General features: G+C 35.7%; 1 protein-coding gene across 4 annotated transcripts in view; it reads left to right on the forward strand.

Moving 5' to 3' along the window:
- The window catches only part of LOC149577310 (phosphatidate phosphatase PAH1-like), an 82,024-nt gene that overhangs the window by 55,908 nt on the left and 10,174 nt on the right, over positions 1 to 15,942 (forward strand). For all 4 annotated transcript variants that reach the window (XM_089823370.1, XM_089823377.1, XM_089823358.1 and 1 more), the window contains one exon: positions 10,509 to 10,552. In XM_089823370.1, the coding sequence (XP_089679496.1) occupies positions 10,509 to 10,552 (44 nt within the window). The remainder of the gene's footprint in view (positions 1 to 10,508; positions 10,553 to 15,942) is intronic.

The following is a 15,942-nucleotide window of genomic DNA, read 5'->3' on the forward strand; positions in this document are numbered from 1 at the left end:
TTTGTTGGCTCTTTAGCATATTGCAGTCTATCTCCTTAATAGGTCTCCCACACATGTAGTTAAGGGGAAGACTCCTAACGAAGCTTGGACTAGACACAAACCTAGTATTAGTCATTTGAAAGTTTTTGATTCTTTAGCATTGTACCATCTTAAAATGGATGCACTTCATTTTGAGACCTTTTAGCCCTCCTCAGTGTGGTCTCTCTCTCTCTTCTTCCCAATCTTTCCCACATTTCTAGATTATCTCTCATCTTCCGGGATCCTCCCTTAGGTGTTATTTTATACCCTTTTGGTCGTATCTCTTAACAGTTTCAGTTTTTTCCAAATCTATTTGCACCTTCTTGAAGGCCGCTGAGACCCCTTTTTAGGACTCCCTTGAGGAATAGGTCCACCTATTCCCTGAGGAAATTTGAGTGGATGGCTTGAGGTGCTTTGAGTTTGCCAATTGTTTAACTCTTGCTCTCAGCTCAGCCTACTTTTCTTTCAGTACCAAAAATTAGTACATAAGAAGGCTTGGGCTCTTCATTCACACACAAGCACACATCAAGCATCAATCAAGAAACCATGAGCAAGCATATACATAGTCTTAAGGCATTCTTCAAGTATCTTCAAGCATTCATCAAAATCAAACATTTCCTTCTTGCATCAACCTTCTTCCTTCAAGGTGGTAGTGGAGTTTGGCTTCAAGGAGGAGATCCACCACTCCAAAGAATTCAAGTCCTTCCAACCTTCGTCATAGAATGTCACATACATTCCCATTCATGAGGTTTTGACTTCTTTGATTTCCTTATGATTTCTTTGAGTCAAGGTTTGTACTCGCCTTGTTTATTGTCATGTTTAAAGCTCTACACAATCCTCCTCACATCTTCCAACATTTGCTATGCTGCTTTCTGCAATGTCCTTCATGTTGCGGGGATACCAAGATGGATGTTTAACATTCATTTGTCTCTGCTGCTCGCGAACACAACACTTAGTTGCTGCCTCCAATCGCTATCCTATCCCATTAAAAATCTCTTCTATGTGACATCAAAGATGATCCGCTCCAAACATATTGTGCACTACCTATATCCAAGTTGTAGACCTCGGTCAGATCCTTGGAACAACATGCAGATCCTTAGTATCCTGATTCTGAGAGCATCCCAAGCAATCCATATTTCCTTTAGATCATCAAGCATTTACTACTTTGGCTTGCCGAGTTTGATATGGATATCTTGTATTGACCAGAACAAGATTTGCCTCTTCAGCTTAGCGACTTGAATTTATTCGGAGACTTCTGATTTACATCATTGCCAAGACGAGATCCAATAATGACTTGTATTTATTCGGCAATCCCCAGACATTGCATTCAAAGCCATGCTTGGTAGATTGTAACTTTGACCTTGATATGCTGAACAAGGTTGACTTACCTCTTATCTTACATTTGCAGCCTGGCTTTGATACCATGTTGGTTTTCTCAGACCGCTGCAAATGTATTTGCATTGCCTCTTCGGTATATGTTTTCCAATGGCAACGATATCACTCTTATTTATATTAAGGAAGGGACATGGAGAGACATGTCTATCCATTATTATCTAATTAATATCATAACAAATCATTATTTAATTATATAATATCTCATATATTAAATATATATCTAATTTATATATATAATATATCTCACACATATATTATATATATATATTTCTGTACTTTAGTCTCATATTTTATCTAATTGAAGCTACCGAACATCTACAAAAAAACATAGAGAAATTTGAAATATTTAAATGAAAACATGGATAAAGCATGTACTTATACATAATAGAACATTAAAATATAAGAATCACCAGAATTCATATGCCAAATTTGTATTACTTTGAGAGTCAAAGTCTAATTTGTTCTAGAAGTCAAAGTCAAAGTTGCCTAGGTGTCCCCGAGTCTCTGAGACATTTCGGGAATGGAGACGGCTGAAAATATACTAGGGACATGTACCCAGGAAACACTGTATTTCATTTATTGCTCTATAGATCTATTTTTATATCTTAATTGGGCTGATTGCATATATTTAGAACCTAGACCTATCTTACACTTCTCACTAAATCAACTATCTCAATTGCACTTTTACATTTACACATCCTTAATCAAATTTACATTGTATAAAAGCGGACTTGGTTGTGTCCTTCCTTAATATAATTTGGGTTAGTATTAACATCCTTTTATCTCCTTGGGTTTTGCTAATCCAACTTGAGTTATAGTGAGAGTTATTTGTTTGGAAGCCCCTCTTTCTCTTGTATTGAATCATACAGTAAAGTGGAGGTCCAATATTTACCTACCCTATAGTGTGCTTCCATTTTACCATGGATTCCGGATGCCCAATGCTTCAAGGTTGATTCCAAGAGTTAGAAGCTTATGTTTATAGGATACAATGACAACCATAAGGCTTATGAGCTTATTGATGTAGACATCGATTGTCCATCTTTAGTCAAAATCTTGTCTTTGATGAAGAACAAGGACTATTTCAGCTTTCCTTGTTCGAGACAAATTCTTGAGGATCAGCCTTTGATGGCTTCTGACTTGGGTGTTTGTCTTCCATTGGGTTTACCTGATGGGAGAGATGATGCAAATTCTATATCTGATGATGCTTATCTTCCACTTGTACCTAATCCTCTTCCTTCTCTAGTTGCAATTATTACTCCATCTGATGTTGGCACATCCACTCTCCATCCTAAATGGTGGGCTAAGTTCATCAATACCCTTCGTCTTGATGAGCTCATTGAGGGTTGATTCTCTAGAAATAAGGGCAAGCAAGAAAATACAGTTAACTTTGTTCTAATGGCCAACCTTTATTGTACTTATGAGCCTTAGACATTTAAACAGGCAAAAGGGATTCCAGAGTGGGAACATGCCATAGATGTGGAATACTAGAGCCATATGAAGAACAACTCTTGGGTTCTCTCTGATCTTCCTTTAGGGAAGATGTCCATTAGCTGCAAATGGGTCTACAAGGTCAAGTATCATGCAAATGGTACCTTAGATAAATTCAAGGGTAGATTAGTTGCTCAAGGGTTCACACGGTGGGAGGGCATTGACTATAGGATGAGTACAATTTGTCTTCTTCTCACCATTGCAACTCAGTTTGGATGGGAAGTCTATCAGATGGATGTTATGAATGCTTTCCTCAACAATGAGTTGTAGGAAGAAGCCTTCATGACACAACCTCCTAGTTTCAAGGTTGGTAGCAAAGACTACCAAATATGTCAACTCAAGAAAGCACTCTCTGGACTCAAATAGGCCCCTCGAGTGTAGTACATCAAGATTGAGTACTACTTGGTTGCTCATGGTTTTTAGCATTGTACGTTGCAAGAAGTCTTGATGGCACAACCTCCCGGTTTCAAGGTTGCTAGCAAAGGCCAACAAATATGTCAACTCAAGAAAGCACTCTATGGACTCAAACAAGCCCGTCAAACGTGGTACATCAAGATTGATCAATACTTGGTTGCTCATCATTTTTCAATGTTTCCATTCTGATAGAAACCTATATATCAAACACTCTAGTGATGATCTCTTTCTTGTTGTCTATGTGGATGACTTGATCATTACTAACTGCTCAACACATTTGATTGCTCAAATCAAACAAGACTTGTGCAAGGATTTTTATATGACAAATTTAGGACTTCTTCATTATTGTTTAGGCGTTGAGGTGTGGCAAATTGATTGTAGCATCTTTATTTCTTAGTCTAAGTCTGCTAGGAACTTGCTTGACAAGTTCCAAATGCAGGATTGTAAACCTGCTTCCACTTCTATGGAGAAGGGATTGAAGTTGTTAGCCAAGTTCGATTCTCCTCTTGTTGATGAAACCACTAACAAGCAACTAGTGAGCAGTCTTGTTACTAGACCTGATCTCAATTTTGCAGTGAGCTACATTTCATGCTCCATAACACCCCCTAAGGTTGATCATTGGGTAGCAAGGAAGTGTGTGTTGTGTTGTGTGAAGGGTACCTCTAATTATGGACTTTTTTGCATTAGCATCCATGATGTCAGACTTAGTGGGTTCACAAATTCAGATTTGGCAAGTTTGGTTGATGATAAGGCATCAACCTGTGGATATGTGTTCACTTTGAGATCTGATGCAGTCAGTTGGTCTAGTAAGAAGCAACAATGGTCTCACTTTCCTCCACAAAAGTAGAGTATTGAGGAGCTATTAAGGTAGCTTGTGAGGCAGTTTGGCTTCATTGAATACTTGTGGATATGCAATTTTCTCAAGTAGGTCTGATTCCTTTGCTCTCTGATAATCATGGAGTTCTCAAACTTGCCAAAAATCTGCTCTTCTATGAAAGAACCAAACATGTGCACATTCATTTTCATTACATTTGATAGTTGGACGGATAGTTCAGTTGCAGTATGTTCCAACAATGGATCAGACTGCTAACATTTTCACCAAGCCTCTTGGTCTAGATAAGTTTGCTAAATGCAGGGGCCAACTTGGTGTTGTTGATAGATTGACTATTAAGGGAGGGTATTAGAATATAATTTAATTACTTTAATGGTCATCTATGTAATATTTGTAAATCTTTGTAGATAAGATCATTTCTTAAATTTCTTATTAGAAACTTTTTATTATTGTAAAATTGTAAATTCTTTTTTAATGATTTATTCGATCATTTGTTAACACATAAAATAATTTACCAATTACTTCTTAGTTCTTAGTAATACGCCAATATCCTTCAATATGAGGTCAAGATAATGTAGACTAAAATAAGACTAGGTCTCTCCATCAAAAGTCTGCCCATAGCAACATAATTTTCTGCATTGTCGGTCATCACTTGGAACTACATTTTCTTCACCCACCTAATCGATTGCCTCACATAGTTATGCAGCTTTTTTGCCATGCATAGAAGCATTAATAGACTTGAAGAAAATGATGACACTCGAAAATAAAGCAAAATCAATATTTGATCAATAATTAATAAATTAAAAACATTAATCACTATATAAAACTCAAATTATTCAATGCATTTAGGGAGGTAGAATGATCAGTAACCTCCACAATCTAAAAAAATTAGGAGGATCCATTCCTCTTAAGTTTCCAATCACTGGTCATGATGATGCAACCCTTTTTGTTCCATATCTCATGCTGGTCCTCTAGCACGTCTCTTACATCATCCACCGTGTGTGCCAAAAATGGTTTACTTAGCTAAATTCAGTAGGTGTTTTGATCTTTACCCCACAAATGGTTATGACATCTAACATGCCCTGCCGATAAGTAGACTTGTTACAAATAGATTAAAGAAGATATGTCTGATAAGAATTCATTTGGCAAAGTAAACCATATGTTTTAAAACAATGAATAAAAAAATACATTCATCTGCCAAAATAGAATGGTGCAATAGTACCAAAACTTGTCAATTGCATGTCTAGTTGTATCATGTATCTTGTTGTTGCAAATCATACTCTCAAGCAAATGGTTAGGAATTGGTAGTAGTACGCGGTTCCATAAATAACGCATTCCCTAGGACTAATGCTAGTAGTGCCACTAGCACTAGCAGCAGTAGTACGAGTAGAAACACTAAGAAGAATTGGAGGCATAAAAGAAGCCTCTCCAACATAGCGCGAACCAACACTTGCTAACTTTTTTGATGTGAGTTTTGTGATCATTCCAACATGCAAAATAAAATACTAAGAATCCTATCCTCTTGAACAAGGAAACTTCAAATGCTCAACAATGTGGAAATTGTGTGATCAAGTGAAGTGACATCAAGGTTTACAATGTGTACATGTGACTTTATTATGGTATAAATCAGTTCAATGATGTGCTACGGTGGCAATCACTTGGGGACTTACACTATTCTTCCTAGACTTTTTCAATGCATCTCCTCAAAGTGGCTAGAACTTGGAACACTAACTTGACTTCAAAGAAAGATAAAAAGGATTGAAAGGGTTTAGAGAAATCTACTCTATTCCTAAGGAAAATGGTATCAATGGATGATGCTTAGATGAGTGAATTCTTTAACCAAGCTTTGCTTCACTATATGAAGCTACTACAGAATAGGACACAATCTCCAAAGGTAATGCAAAAGATGTTCATATTGTAATCATTCATTCAAATACCCAATATAGGCACAATCCAAATGGTCATCCACAATTGATCCTAGTATTTAATCTAGACTAACCTTACGCTGCACTTTGCAATAAACAAGTGACAAAAGGTATGGACAGAATTCATCATTCATATTTCTATTTTTCCATTTCAACCAATGAACTTTGACAAAACTCTAAGAAGTAGAAACTATGCAAAATGTTGAAATAACACATAGATCAACATATCTTCAATGATAGTCATGCCTTTATTACAAACATCGTCTTGGCAACAATTTCTTGTCTCCTCCACCTACTCCACTCTAACTAATGACTACCCTTTACAAATGAGAAGGCCAAGCCTTTTAGAGATCTCTCAATTGCATTGAAGGGCCCAATTTGAATTGAAATCAATAACCAAGATACTTCAAATAAACTCTAATTAGGGTTAGTTACAAGTTACAACCATTGTTTACAAATATCAAATGCCATTTGATGAGACAACTAGATTTCATTGAGATACATATCCTTTTGAGGATGAACAAATGAAAAAATTCATTGGGGTAATACATTAAATCCTTTCCACATGTCCACTTGTGATTGTATTTGATAGGATGTACCTAGATATGTCAGCTAAAGACCACTTAATTGGTCAAAGATGAATATGTGTCACCTTTGTATGCATGTCTTGTTATCTTCGTTTAAACTCCACTTCTTCATCATCATAAGAAGTCTCTACATCTCTAGCAATTTCTCGTGATATTCAACATTTTCAAGCCGTTGATTGATTGCGATGGCTCATATTCTCAAATTGCTTCATCTTGTTTGTTTTGAAAATCTTCTTCTAGAATTATTCTTGAAATCACTCGTCTTGATATCTTGACCTTGTGATAATGGGGCCTTCATAATGATCTTGGATTGCCAAAGGAAATTCATGATTGTGGTAATCTTCTTAGTTTGTAAACTTTATCATTTTTTATTTCCTCTTGAACTCATGTTCTTCTTCTTCCTCCATGTTACTTTAGATGTTGCAATGATCTCTCCTACAAGCCTTATCCTTGAAGGCTCCTTCCTTTGCACAGTCACTCGATTGTTACCTTTCATGATCATCCCAATGTATTGATCCTTGCAAGAAAAGGAGAGATCATTCATGTTGGAAATGAAGTATTTAATAAGAAAATAATCGCTAGAATTCTTGATAAGAATTCGAAAGGAATCAACATGTGATGTTATTTCAGGTTCTTACAAATGATTTACAAACTTAGATTCTAAAATCATTAGCATCCTAATTTTAATCCATGCATTTCATGAAAGCAACTTCTTAATTCTTTATGATATGCATTCTGATTTTCCTAAAATACTTTCAAAAAAGGCAATTCCAGATACAATTAACACCTGATTACAATGTCACCCTTCTCTACGATTAAAGTCACGCCTTACCTGTTGGGGCCTTCAAATTTTCCAAAGTTTCTCAGATCTCTGCCATAATTCACACTTCCTTTGCTTATAATAAGATCTTTTCTCTTCTTTTACGAGTCTAATTAGTCAATGCTTAAGCGATTTTAATTTTTGGTCTCATTTGATGCTCAATGTGCATGTCACAATGATCTATCAATTTAAATCAACGAATAAAAATGTCACAACTGTTTTATTTTGGTTGGGCTTCTATCTTAAAAGATAATTTTTTTCTGTTATGACAGTGGAATGGTCTATATTTTGAGGTTGGATTTTAGTTCATTGTGTCTGCATATTTTATTTCTACCATATCATGGTTTAATATTGTGTTTACTTATCTTGATTTGCTGCAAAGTGCAAAATTAAATTGTCATTGTGAAGATTGGCTGGTTATTTGGTCCAATCAACATTTGATCTATGTTCCACAAGTTTCAGCAATTCGAATGGGGGGATGGTAGGGTACGGTAGTAGGCAACGATATATATATATATACATATTCAGGATGCACTCCCTGCCTCTGCATATCATGTCTAGATGAACATCTTGGGCCGTGGATGCATCCAGATGCACAACCTGTGTATCCGGTGTACATCCATAGGCCAAGATGTGCATCCTGGACACATCTGGAGTGCACCTACAGCCCAGACACTTAAAGTGACTAACAAAACATTAATTTCTTTTAAATTTTGTTTTTGCTATAAACCATAAAACAACCCTTTTGAGGTCACTCAACCTAAAACCATATCATTTTGTTCTCTTTTGCTCTCAACTCATTTTGTCTCTATTTTGGCATTTCAAAGGACACTTTTTTTCAAAGGGCATTGTTCATACACCTAAAATGGCCCTTTACGAGGCACACAAAATGATGTGCTACCTCTTGACCCCACTGCAGGTGTTGCCCTCAAACCTTCATTTGATGTTTGAAGCGCACTTTGCTCAGTATATGTATTTCATGATGTTATTGTTTCTTTCAGTTTTATTCAATTGATATTTAGTATTTATCGTTGACATTGATCAATGATGAAGTATCATACTATCAAATGATTTAGTTTTACTATCAAAGGATTGAGTAGGCATTATGGGTGGCAGGGGGATGTTCCCTCGGTGTCCCGTCATCCCTTAAATGGCTAGTGGAAGGAAATAATCCATATTCTTAGCTAAATAGCTTGAATTTAGTATGTGAAGCTAGGTGCTGTATCATATCATTGCTTTGCTTCATGAATTTGAAAATGCTATATTTTCAGTTTTTTACAATCTCATTACTAGAAGTGAAGAGGTAATGTTATGTGTAGATCATTGTTGTCTTTGTAACATTTTATTCTTCTTTGAAGCTTCCAGCACGAGAATGTCATATTGATTAAATGTTTTATAATTTTATTCTAAGTTGCCGATTCAAATTCGGACACGTGAATCGGATCCGTGGATTCATGATTTTTTTTTCCCATTATGATTTGTAAGGATTCGTGTGTGTATGTATATCTATCTATCTATCTATATATGTATATACACACACATATATGCATTGTATATACAAAAAAAAAAGAGAAATATACATAACTCTAAAGGAAATCATTTTTAATGAAGTTGGACCCACTTACAAGACCTTTTGGTCCATGGATCCTTGCAGATTCGTGTTGGATCCTCGAGGATTTGTGCAGATCCTCGTGGGATTCGTCCTGATCTGGACAGTGTGCATGTTTTTACCTTGTGGATCTATGGACCATGGATCCCTCTGGATCCACTGGGTAAAAACACTGACCCTGCCTGAATCGGGATGAATTTGGGCATGAATCTGAATCTGGATCTGGCATCCAAGGTACAAATCCGGCAACTAAGGTTTTATTCTTTTATTTCTTTATACATTTATTGTAGTTGTTTTGAGGTCTTTTTTAAAATTGCGAAGGTTTCAGATTTTGTTATGATACTGCAGTCTGTATGACTTAACTGTTAGTTTTTTGTTGTTTAGTTTGGAAGGTGGAAAGAAGTTTCTTTAAAGAAACATGAGTTGGATATTTAGCAACAGCTTTGTTTTTATTCTTTCAAAGAATATTTCGAAGTTTGTGAGTTTGAGAAAAACAAGAAGTGATTTTATATATGATTTAAAGCCTAAGAAAGCAAGAAAACATTCATTTCTTCCAAGCTAAGTACAGCAGCTGGGCTCTTTATATGTAAGATTGCAATAGCAAACTTGTAATTGGATTCTATTAGACTTTGAGAGAAAGTCTGTTGTTACGTTGAATAGAAGATCCAACAGTCGCAGGTTTTTTCCCAATCTGGAGTTTCCTGGGTATATCTGTGTTATTGTCTGTGTTGTTTGGCTTTTGTTATTTTGCTTCCGCTATTTAGTTTCAGTTAATTAACCCAGAGTATTGATTGTTATAAATCAGATGGAGCTTCCTTTTGTGAAGTTATAGTGCAAATGATCTATAACTGGGCTATAAGAAATTAACATGGTATCAGAGTAATGAGAATTTAACATTAACAGTTACCATTATGTGAATATTAATAATATTTTGGAATGTATTGTTGTTAGCAGCATTTTATCATCCACTCATCATACAATAATACTAGAGGTTTACTGACATATCATTCAGTGAAATCTTTAATTATTAGCTAGCAATCAATATTATACAGAACCTATCAATAATCATGTACTAGCAAAACTTGCTATGCTGCTTTCTTTTACTCTAAAGAAGCTTTTCTTCTCGAAATTCATTATCTAAACTCTATTTAATTTTGTCTCTATATCTTTTATGCTTTGGAAATGTTTACACTTAAAAAAAATCAAGTAGTCTTTTTGTTTTTTGATTTTGTTTTAAATCTCATTTTTTCAAAATAAATTGTACTTTCAGTTTGCTGATTTGATTCCCTGAAGCTTTTTGCTGCAACAATTTTGAAAACTTGTACTGCATGAATTTCTTTGTCACATTTTGAAGGATATCATATGTATAGGGTAGACTTAATCAGTTTTTCACTAATCTAATATTTGATTGATTTTGCAGTTATACGAAGGGCCCCTCATGAGTTCAAGATTGCTTGTCTTGAGGTAATTTCTTAGTCATCTGAAGTTATCCCTGTTCATATACTAATATAGCATTTCAAAATAAGACATGTGAAATTGAAAAGCCATGTGAGTTATCTGTTTTTGAGTTCTACATCTAATTCTCAATATATAATTAAAATTTTCAAGAGGAAGGAAGGGAGAGAGGTTACCACCCCTTAAGAAATTATTCTGGTCTGTGGTGTTTAATGTGAGAGGTGATTCTATGACAATGAATGACTTCAATTCTTGACTAATACTTTTCTTTCATACTTGTGTGCGTATAACACATCGTAGTCTGAATTATATTCATTCATTGTATTTGAGTTTCAAAATCTAAGAAATTAATGCGGATTTGCTTTTCTGAAGGAATTGATCATGGTAGTTTTTGCATCTTTCTCATTCATGCTTTGTGAGATAATCATCTCCTATAGTTTGTTGAGTAAAAGCTTCTGATAGTTGCAGTGTGCACAAGTATAGGTTGGCACATATGGCCCTTTTTCCTACAGATTGCTTTTTTATCACATATTTATACCATGGTTCAAAATTTTGTAATTGGCAACTTATTGCTGAGGGCAAAAAGAAAAGAAGATATTGGCCAATATTGGAGATAAGTTGGAACTTATTGGAAAAATATTGGAAACTTAAAAAATTGCTTAAATTTAATTGGAAACCACATTGTTCCTGCAAAATTCAATAGGGGGATGCATCTAATGAGTCAGTGAGTAAACAAACCAAACAAGCTGATCTAGATATATAGAAATGAAAATAGGTTAAAGCACACACCATGTCATGTTGTGCTTTAACATTCTATTCCTCAACATTGATCATCCGTTGCACATTCATTGCATGATGGTTTAGATATTTTTCACCCATCTCCATTCTACGTTCAAACATATTACAATGTTTTTTGTGATGCTTCATTTGCCCCTCCTCTGCCAGCTTAAGATTTGAGATAAACAACTTATTGTTCTCAGACAGTCTTGCTTTGATAGTCTCTATCTTTGACAGTATTTTTTGCTTTTTCTCCAGATACCGCTTTTCCCTATCAGTGGATGTATTGGGCATTGAATTATCCAGAAGTTGTACATTTTTTCCTGAGTATGACAGTCTTCAAAAACTCCATGATCTGATGCAGATGTGTCCATAATCAAGTTTCCAGCATCATTTCCCTTTTGGCCAAAGTGTTTTCCATTTCTTCATATAATTTCTTGGTGTTTTTAGTTGGCAATTTTTTATCCAAGCATTCCTTAGCAGTCGTTCCAGTAGCCAATGTGACCAGGTGGAATGTTTTTTTCATAGTTTCTTTATCGTTCTATAGTCTGTTAGAATATGTTTCCACCTCTCCCAATGTCAAGGTCCATTTCGATCAAGACCATTTTCGTGACAATGAGCTGAGATGGTTTCATGGGCAATATTTATGCTACTTATCACGATAAATCAGAGGTTTATTGCCGCTGTTAAGTTCATCAAATATCTGCTATATTTTGAAAACTTTCTGTGATATTTTATTGGCACAAAAATAATGTAGTTTCTCGGCGAGCAAAAGTTCTTGCGATAAGTTCACTTATCGTAAACGTATCTGCCATAATTCAATCTTATGATTTATATTATATTCAAATAAAATGTCATGATCGAAAGGATACATCTCTTGGTGCAATATAGTTCAATGCACTCCTTTTTTCTGACACATGGACAGGAAACTAGCAACAATACACCAAAATGGATCGTAGACCTATAGGGCAGTTGTCCATGAATCTGTTTGAAAGAAGTAAGCAGTTCAGGAACGAGAAGAAACTCTAAAATTTTGGTACTCCATTAATATGGTTGAAAGGTCTTGTAGTTCTTGAATAGAGTTTCTGGAGAGACTTGGGTAATGCATATTTTGACAAAAATGCAGAGTTTTGATTAGGTAAAAGCAGGTTTTGAAAGGAACCGAAACCTTGTACATAAAATCAAAAGATATAGCAAAATAAGGCCCAAATACAACAGTGTGAGTCACCAAACAAAGATAGGGAATAACCAACAAATTCCCACCACAACGGACATCAATCCTAAACAAAGGAGCTTAAGATTTAGATTTAGATTTAGAACCTCCCTTGTAGGACCGCAAATTCTTATCTAGAGGATGGATGGAGTACTTAGATTTCTTTTCTTTTACCGCTGTCCATTCATCCTCTAGCTTAGCCACATCATTTTGCCAACCCCCTAAAGAAACGAAGGAGTCCACATGGCAGACTGGAGAAGAAGTATCATCCAACAAAACACTCTCCCTAGGAGAAGCCAATTTGGGCGAACCCAAATCTAAAACATTTTGAACTGCAAGTCCAGAGACAACAGACTGAAAAGGGTCAGCATTCAGGACAATAGGACCAGCAGTCTGGGAGGCAGGTGTAATCACCTAAAAATGGTCATTTAGACTATTAGCTCCCTTCTTAGCTTTTTGGCTAAATTAATTAAATCATTTACCTAGACCAAATTGCTAATAATCAATCAATTTGATTATAACCTATAGTTTGACTATGCTATCCTAAGTTCATTATTTGATTAAAAGAACATGTCCCCTTTTAATTAAATAAAAGACCCCATTCTTCTAACCCACTTAAAGTGAACACATAAAGTCTTTTTTCTATTTTGCAATTAAAAGAAAAGACTTTGTGACTTTTGTCTTAACTTATATTCTATTGGTTGATTTGTGTGTGCACATGGATCACTCCTCTTTTTCAAATTCCACCATTGACCATCCACCATCTTCATCTTGATCTCTACCATCCATACGACTTTAAAAGGGAGAGAGCTTTCCCCCTCAAATCATCCATCTTTTGAGTATGGTTATGCTGCAGGTTTTCTAACAGATTTCTTTGGAGCTTTGTGGAGAACTTCTATTTCTTGTCTACATTCTCTCATACCATAACATTTTAGCTTAGATTCATGTTGCATGTTAGTTTAGCTTCTATTTTGCAATAATCTATCTCACATAGCTTAACATTTGGATTGGAACATTCTCATACATGTTTTAACATAGCTGCATTTGGCATTCTCATCTTAGCTTAGTTTCCATACTTGCATTGCATTCTTGAGGAACTCTTTGAGATATTTGCATTCTTACATTTTGTCTTTGGAACCTCCCATTGCATGGTTTACTAGCAAGAAGAGTATTCCTAAGACTCAACTGAGAGCCTTTGAACTTGAAATACACTCTCTTACACTCCGTGGATAGGGAGCTCTAAGCCAACATCCAAGCATTCCAAACTCATGGAATTGTTTGGATAGAAGGGTTTAGAGAGACACTTTCGAGTGTGCATTTTTGGTGCCCACCGTGCAGCTTGAATCAAGTTTCTAGCTCCATTTGCTTTCATTTCTCATCTCTGGTTTTTATAGCAGCATATTGGATCTAATCAAGTGCTTTTGTAGAATTATCACTTTGGTTTTAAGGCCAACTCATAAGTAGATTGGTTTGAAAATCAAAACTCTAGTTGGTTTAAAGATTTGATCATATCTTTTAAACCGCTTTGAGTTTGGTTTTGAAATTTTTTTGGCAGCTTGGGTATGTGTCCAACGTGTTTCAGTCTAATTTTTAGAGCATTTTGACGTGATTTGCGGGAGTTATGATTTTTTCTTTATTTTTCATAAAAGGCTGTTTCTGATCGCAAATCAGCATATTTTTTAGAAAAACGTACATTTTCAGAAAGCTTTTTGAATTCCAAGAGGGGTATCTTCTTTGTGTTTTGACTTTTGAGGTCGTATTAGGGATCAAAAACTCGATTTGATAAATCTGGCCTATTTTGACAAAATGGGTCTCTAGGGCATAAATGAAGAGATTTTTTAAAATTTCTTGCATTTTTGGAAAGCTCTCTGGTTTTTAGTAGGGGTCTCTTCTTTTCATTTCTATTTTTTGATCCGAAATCATAGCAAAAAAGTCTAATCTTGTTGACTAGGTCAAAAGCAAAAAGTAAAAATGAGAGCATTTGTGATTAGTTTACACTTTCTTTGCACACACTTGATTGGAAGATAACTTGGATATTTGAGGCAACTAACTACTTTTTATTGCAGTTTTTTATGTTATTTCACACTAACTTATGGTGCTAACAAGTTGTGATTGTAGGTTGCCATCCTTGTGAAAAAAATTGAAACATTGCATAAAAAGAACGCATGTCAAAACTTCAAATGCACAAGGGCTACTAACGATTGTTTGCAGGGCTGCTCAATGCATAAAAACCCAATTTTGCTTGTTCTTTACTTTTACATGTGTGACATATACTAGTTGTTTGTTTTTAGGCACATTAAAACTTACAATTGGGATCTTTTGGTGATAGGAGAGTATGCTCTTCACCCTTGTGGTGAATCAAAAATCTTGACTTACCATTTGGTTTCAAGAGTAAGAGGCAACTGAATCTTTTTGGCATGTTTGAGAGAAAATGATTGGAATAGGAGAGTATGCTCTTCACCCTTGTGGTGAATTAGAAATCTTAACTTTCAAAAGTTGATCCACTCTTTGTGTAGTTTAGAATCCTTTATAGGGCCTGCTCTCGGACAACCTGAGAGGAACGACCCAAGTCGGGACAAGCCAATTACTTGACTCTTCCAACCCACTATAAACTCAAGGCTATTAAGGACACAAAACTTTGGTAGACATAGTGTTTGTCTTCGCTTAGTGTGATTGCTTATGGGATTTCAACCGTAGGGAGATCACTAGGCAAGAACGCTTAAGGTACTCTTGTGGTCGTGAGATCGGTTACTCATCACAAGGTGAGGTGTCTCGTAATTGGGAGCAAGAGGAACACTATGAACGAAAGCCTTATCTAAACATCCTAAGTTAGTAACTACCCTTTTTAGTTGCTCAACTTCTTGGTGCAAGGATCGATCCTAGTGGACTACCTGGATCACCCCAAGATTTTACACTCACCATATGTGTTTCCTTGGTTGTGCTTATGGCACTTCCATGACAAAACCAATATCTCTTGTGGGCAACCACTTGGTGTGAGGCGAAGGAGCATCAAGTGTGGGCCAAGTTGTTGAGTAATAAACCATGACTTCTAGGTAGATATTGCTTGATGTGTTCTCGAATGTGCTAGACTTGTGAAAATCTTTTGAACATACACATGACGATAGTTCTAGGGATTTTTTTTAAAACCTCACATATGCTTGTATCATGCAAGGTTGCTTTGTCCCCTTGCTTGATTGTTTGAAGACTACTCCATGTGTCACTATCTTGCTTGGAAAGAAATTGTTTCTGAACATCAAACTTGCTATGCTATCAACTATTGTCAAACTTTGTCAACCAAGTCAAAACATCAAATGCAAACATTTTCTTGCATTGCTTGCTAAGGGGAGTCTCATCATTTGATTTTTATTTTCTATGTCTCTAGTTCTTGAACATGCTTAAAGTGACTCTT

This window comes from Cupressus sempervirens, chromosome 1 (genome assembly GCF_028749045.1).
Source record: "Cupressus sempervirens isolate cs-2001-9-10 chromosome 1, ASM2874904v1, whole genome shotgun sequence".
In the NCBI taxonomy this organism is placed as follows: Eukaryota; Viridiplantae; Streptophyta; class Pinopsida; order Cupressales; family Cupressaceae; genus Cupressus; species Cupressus sempervirens.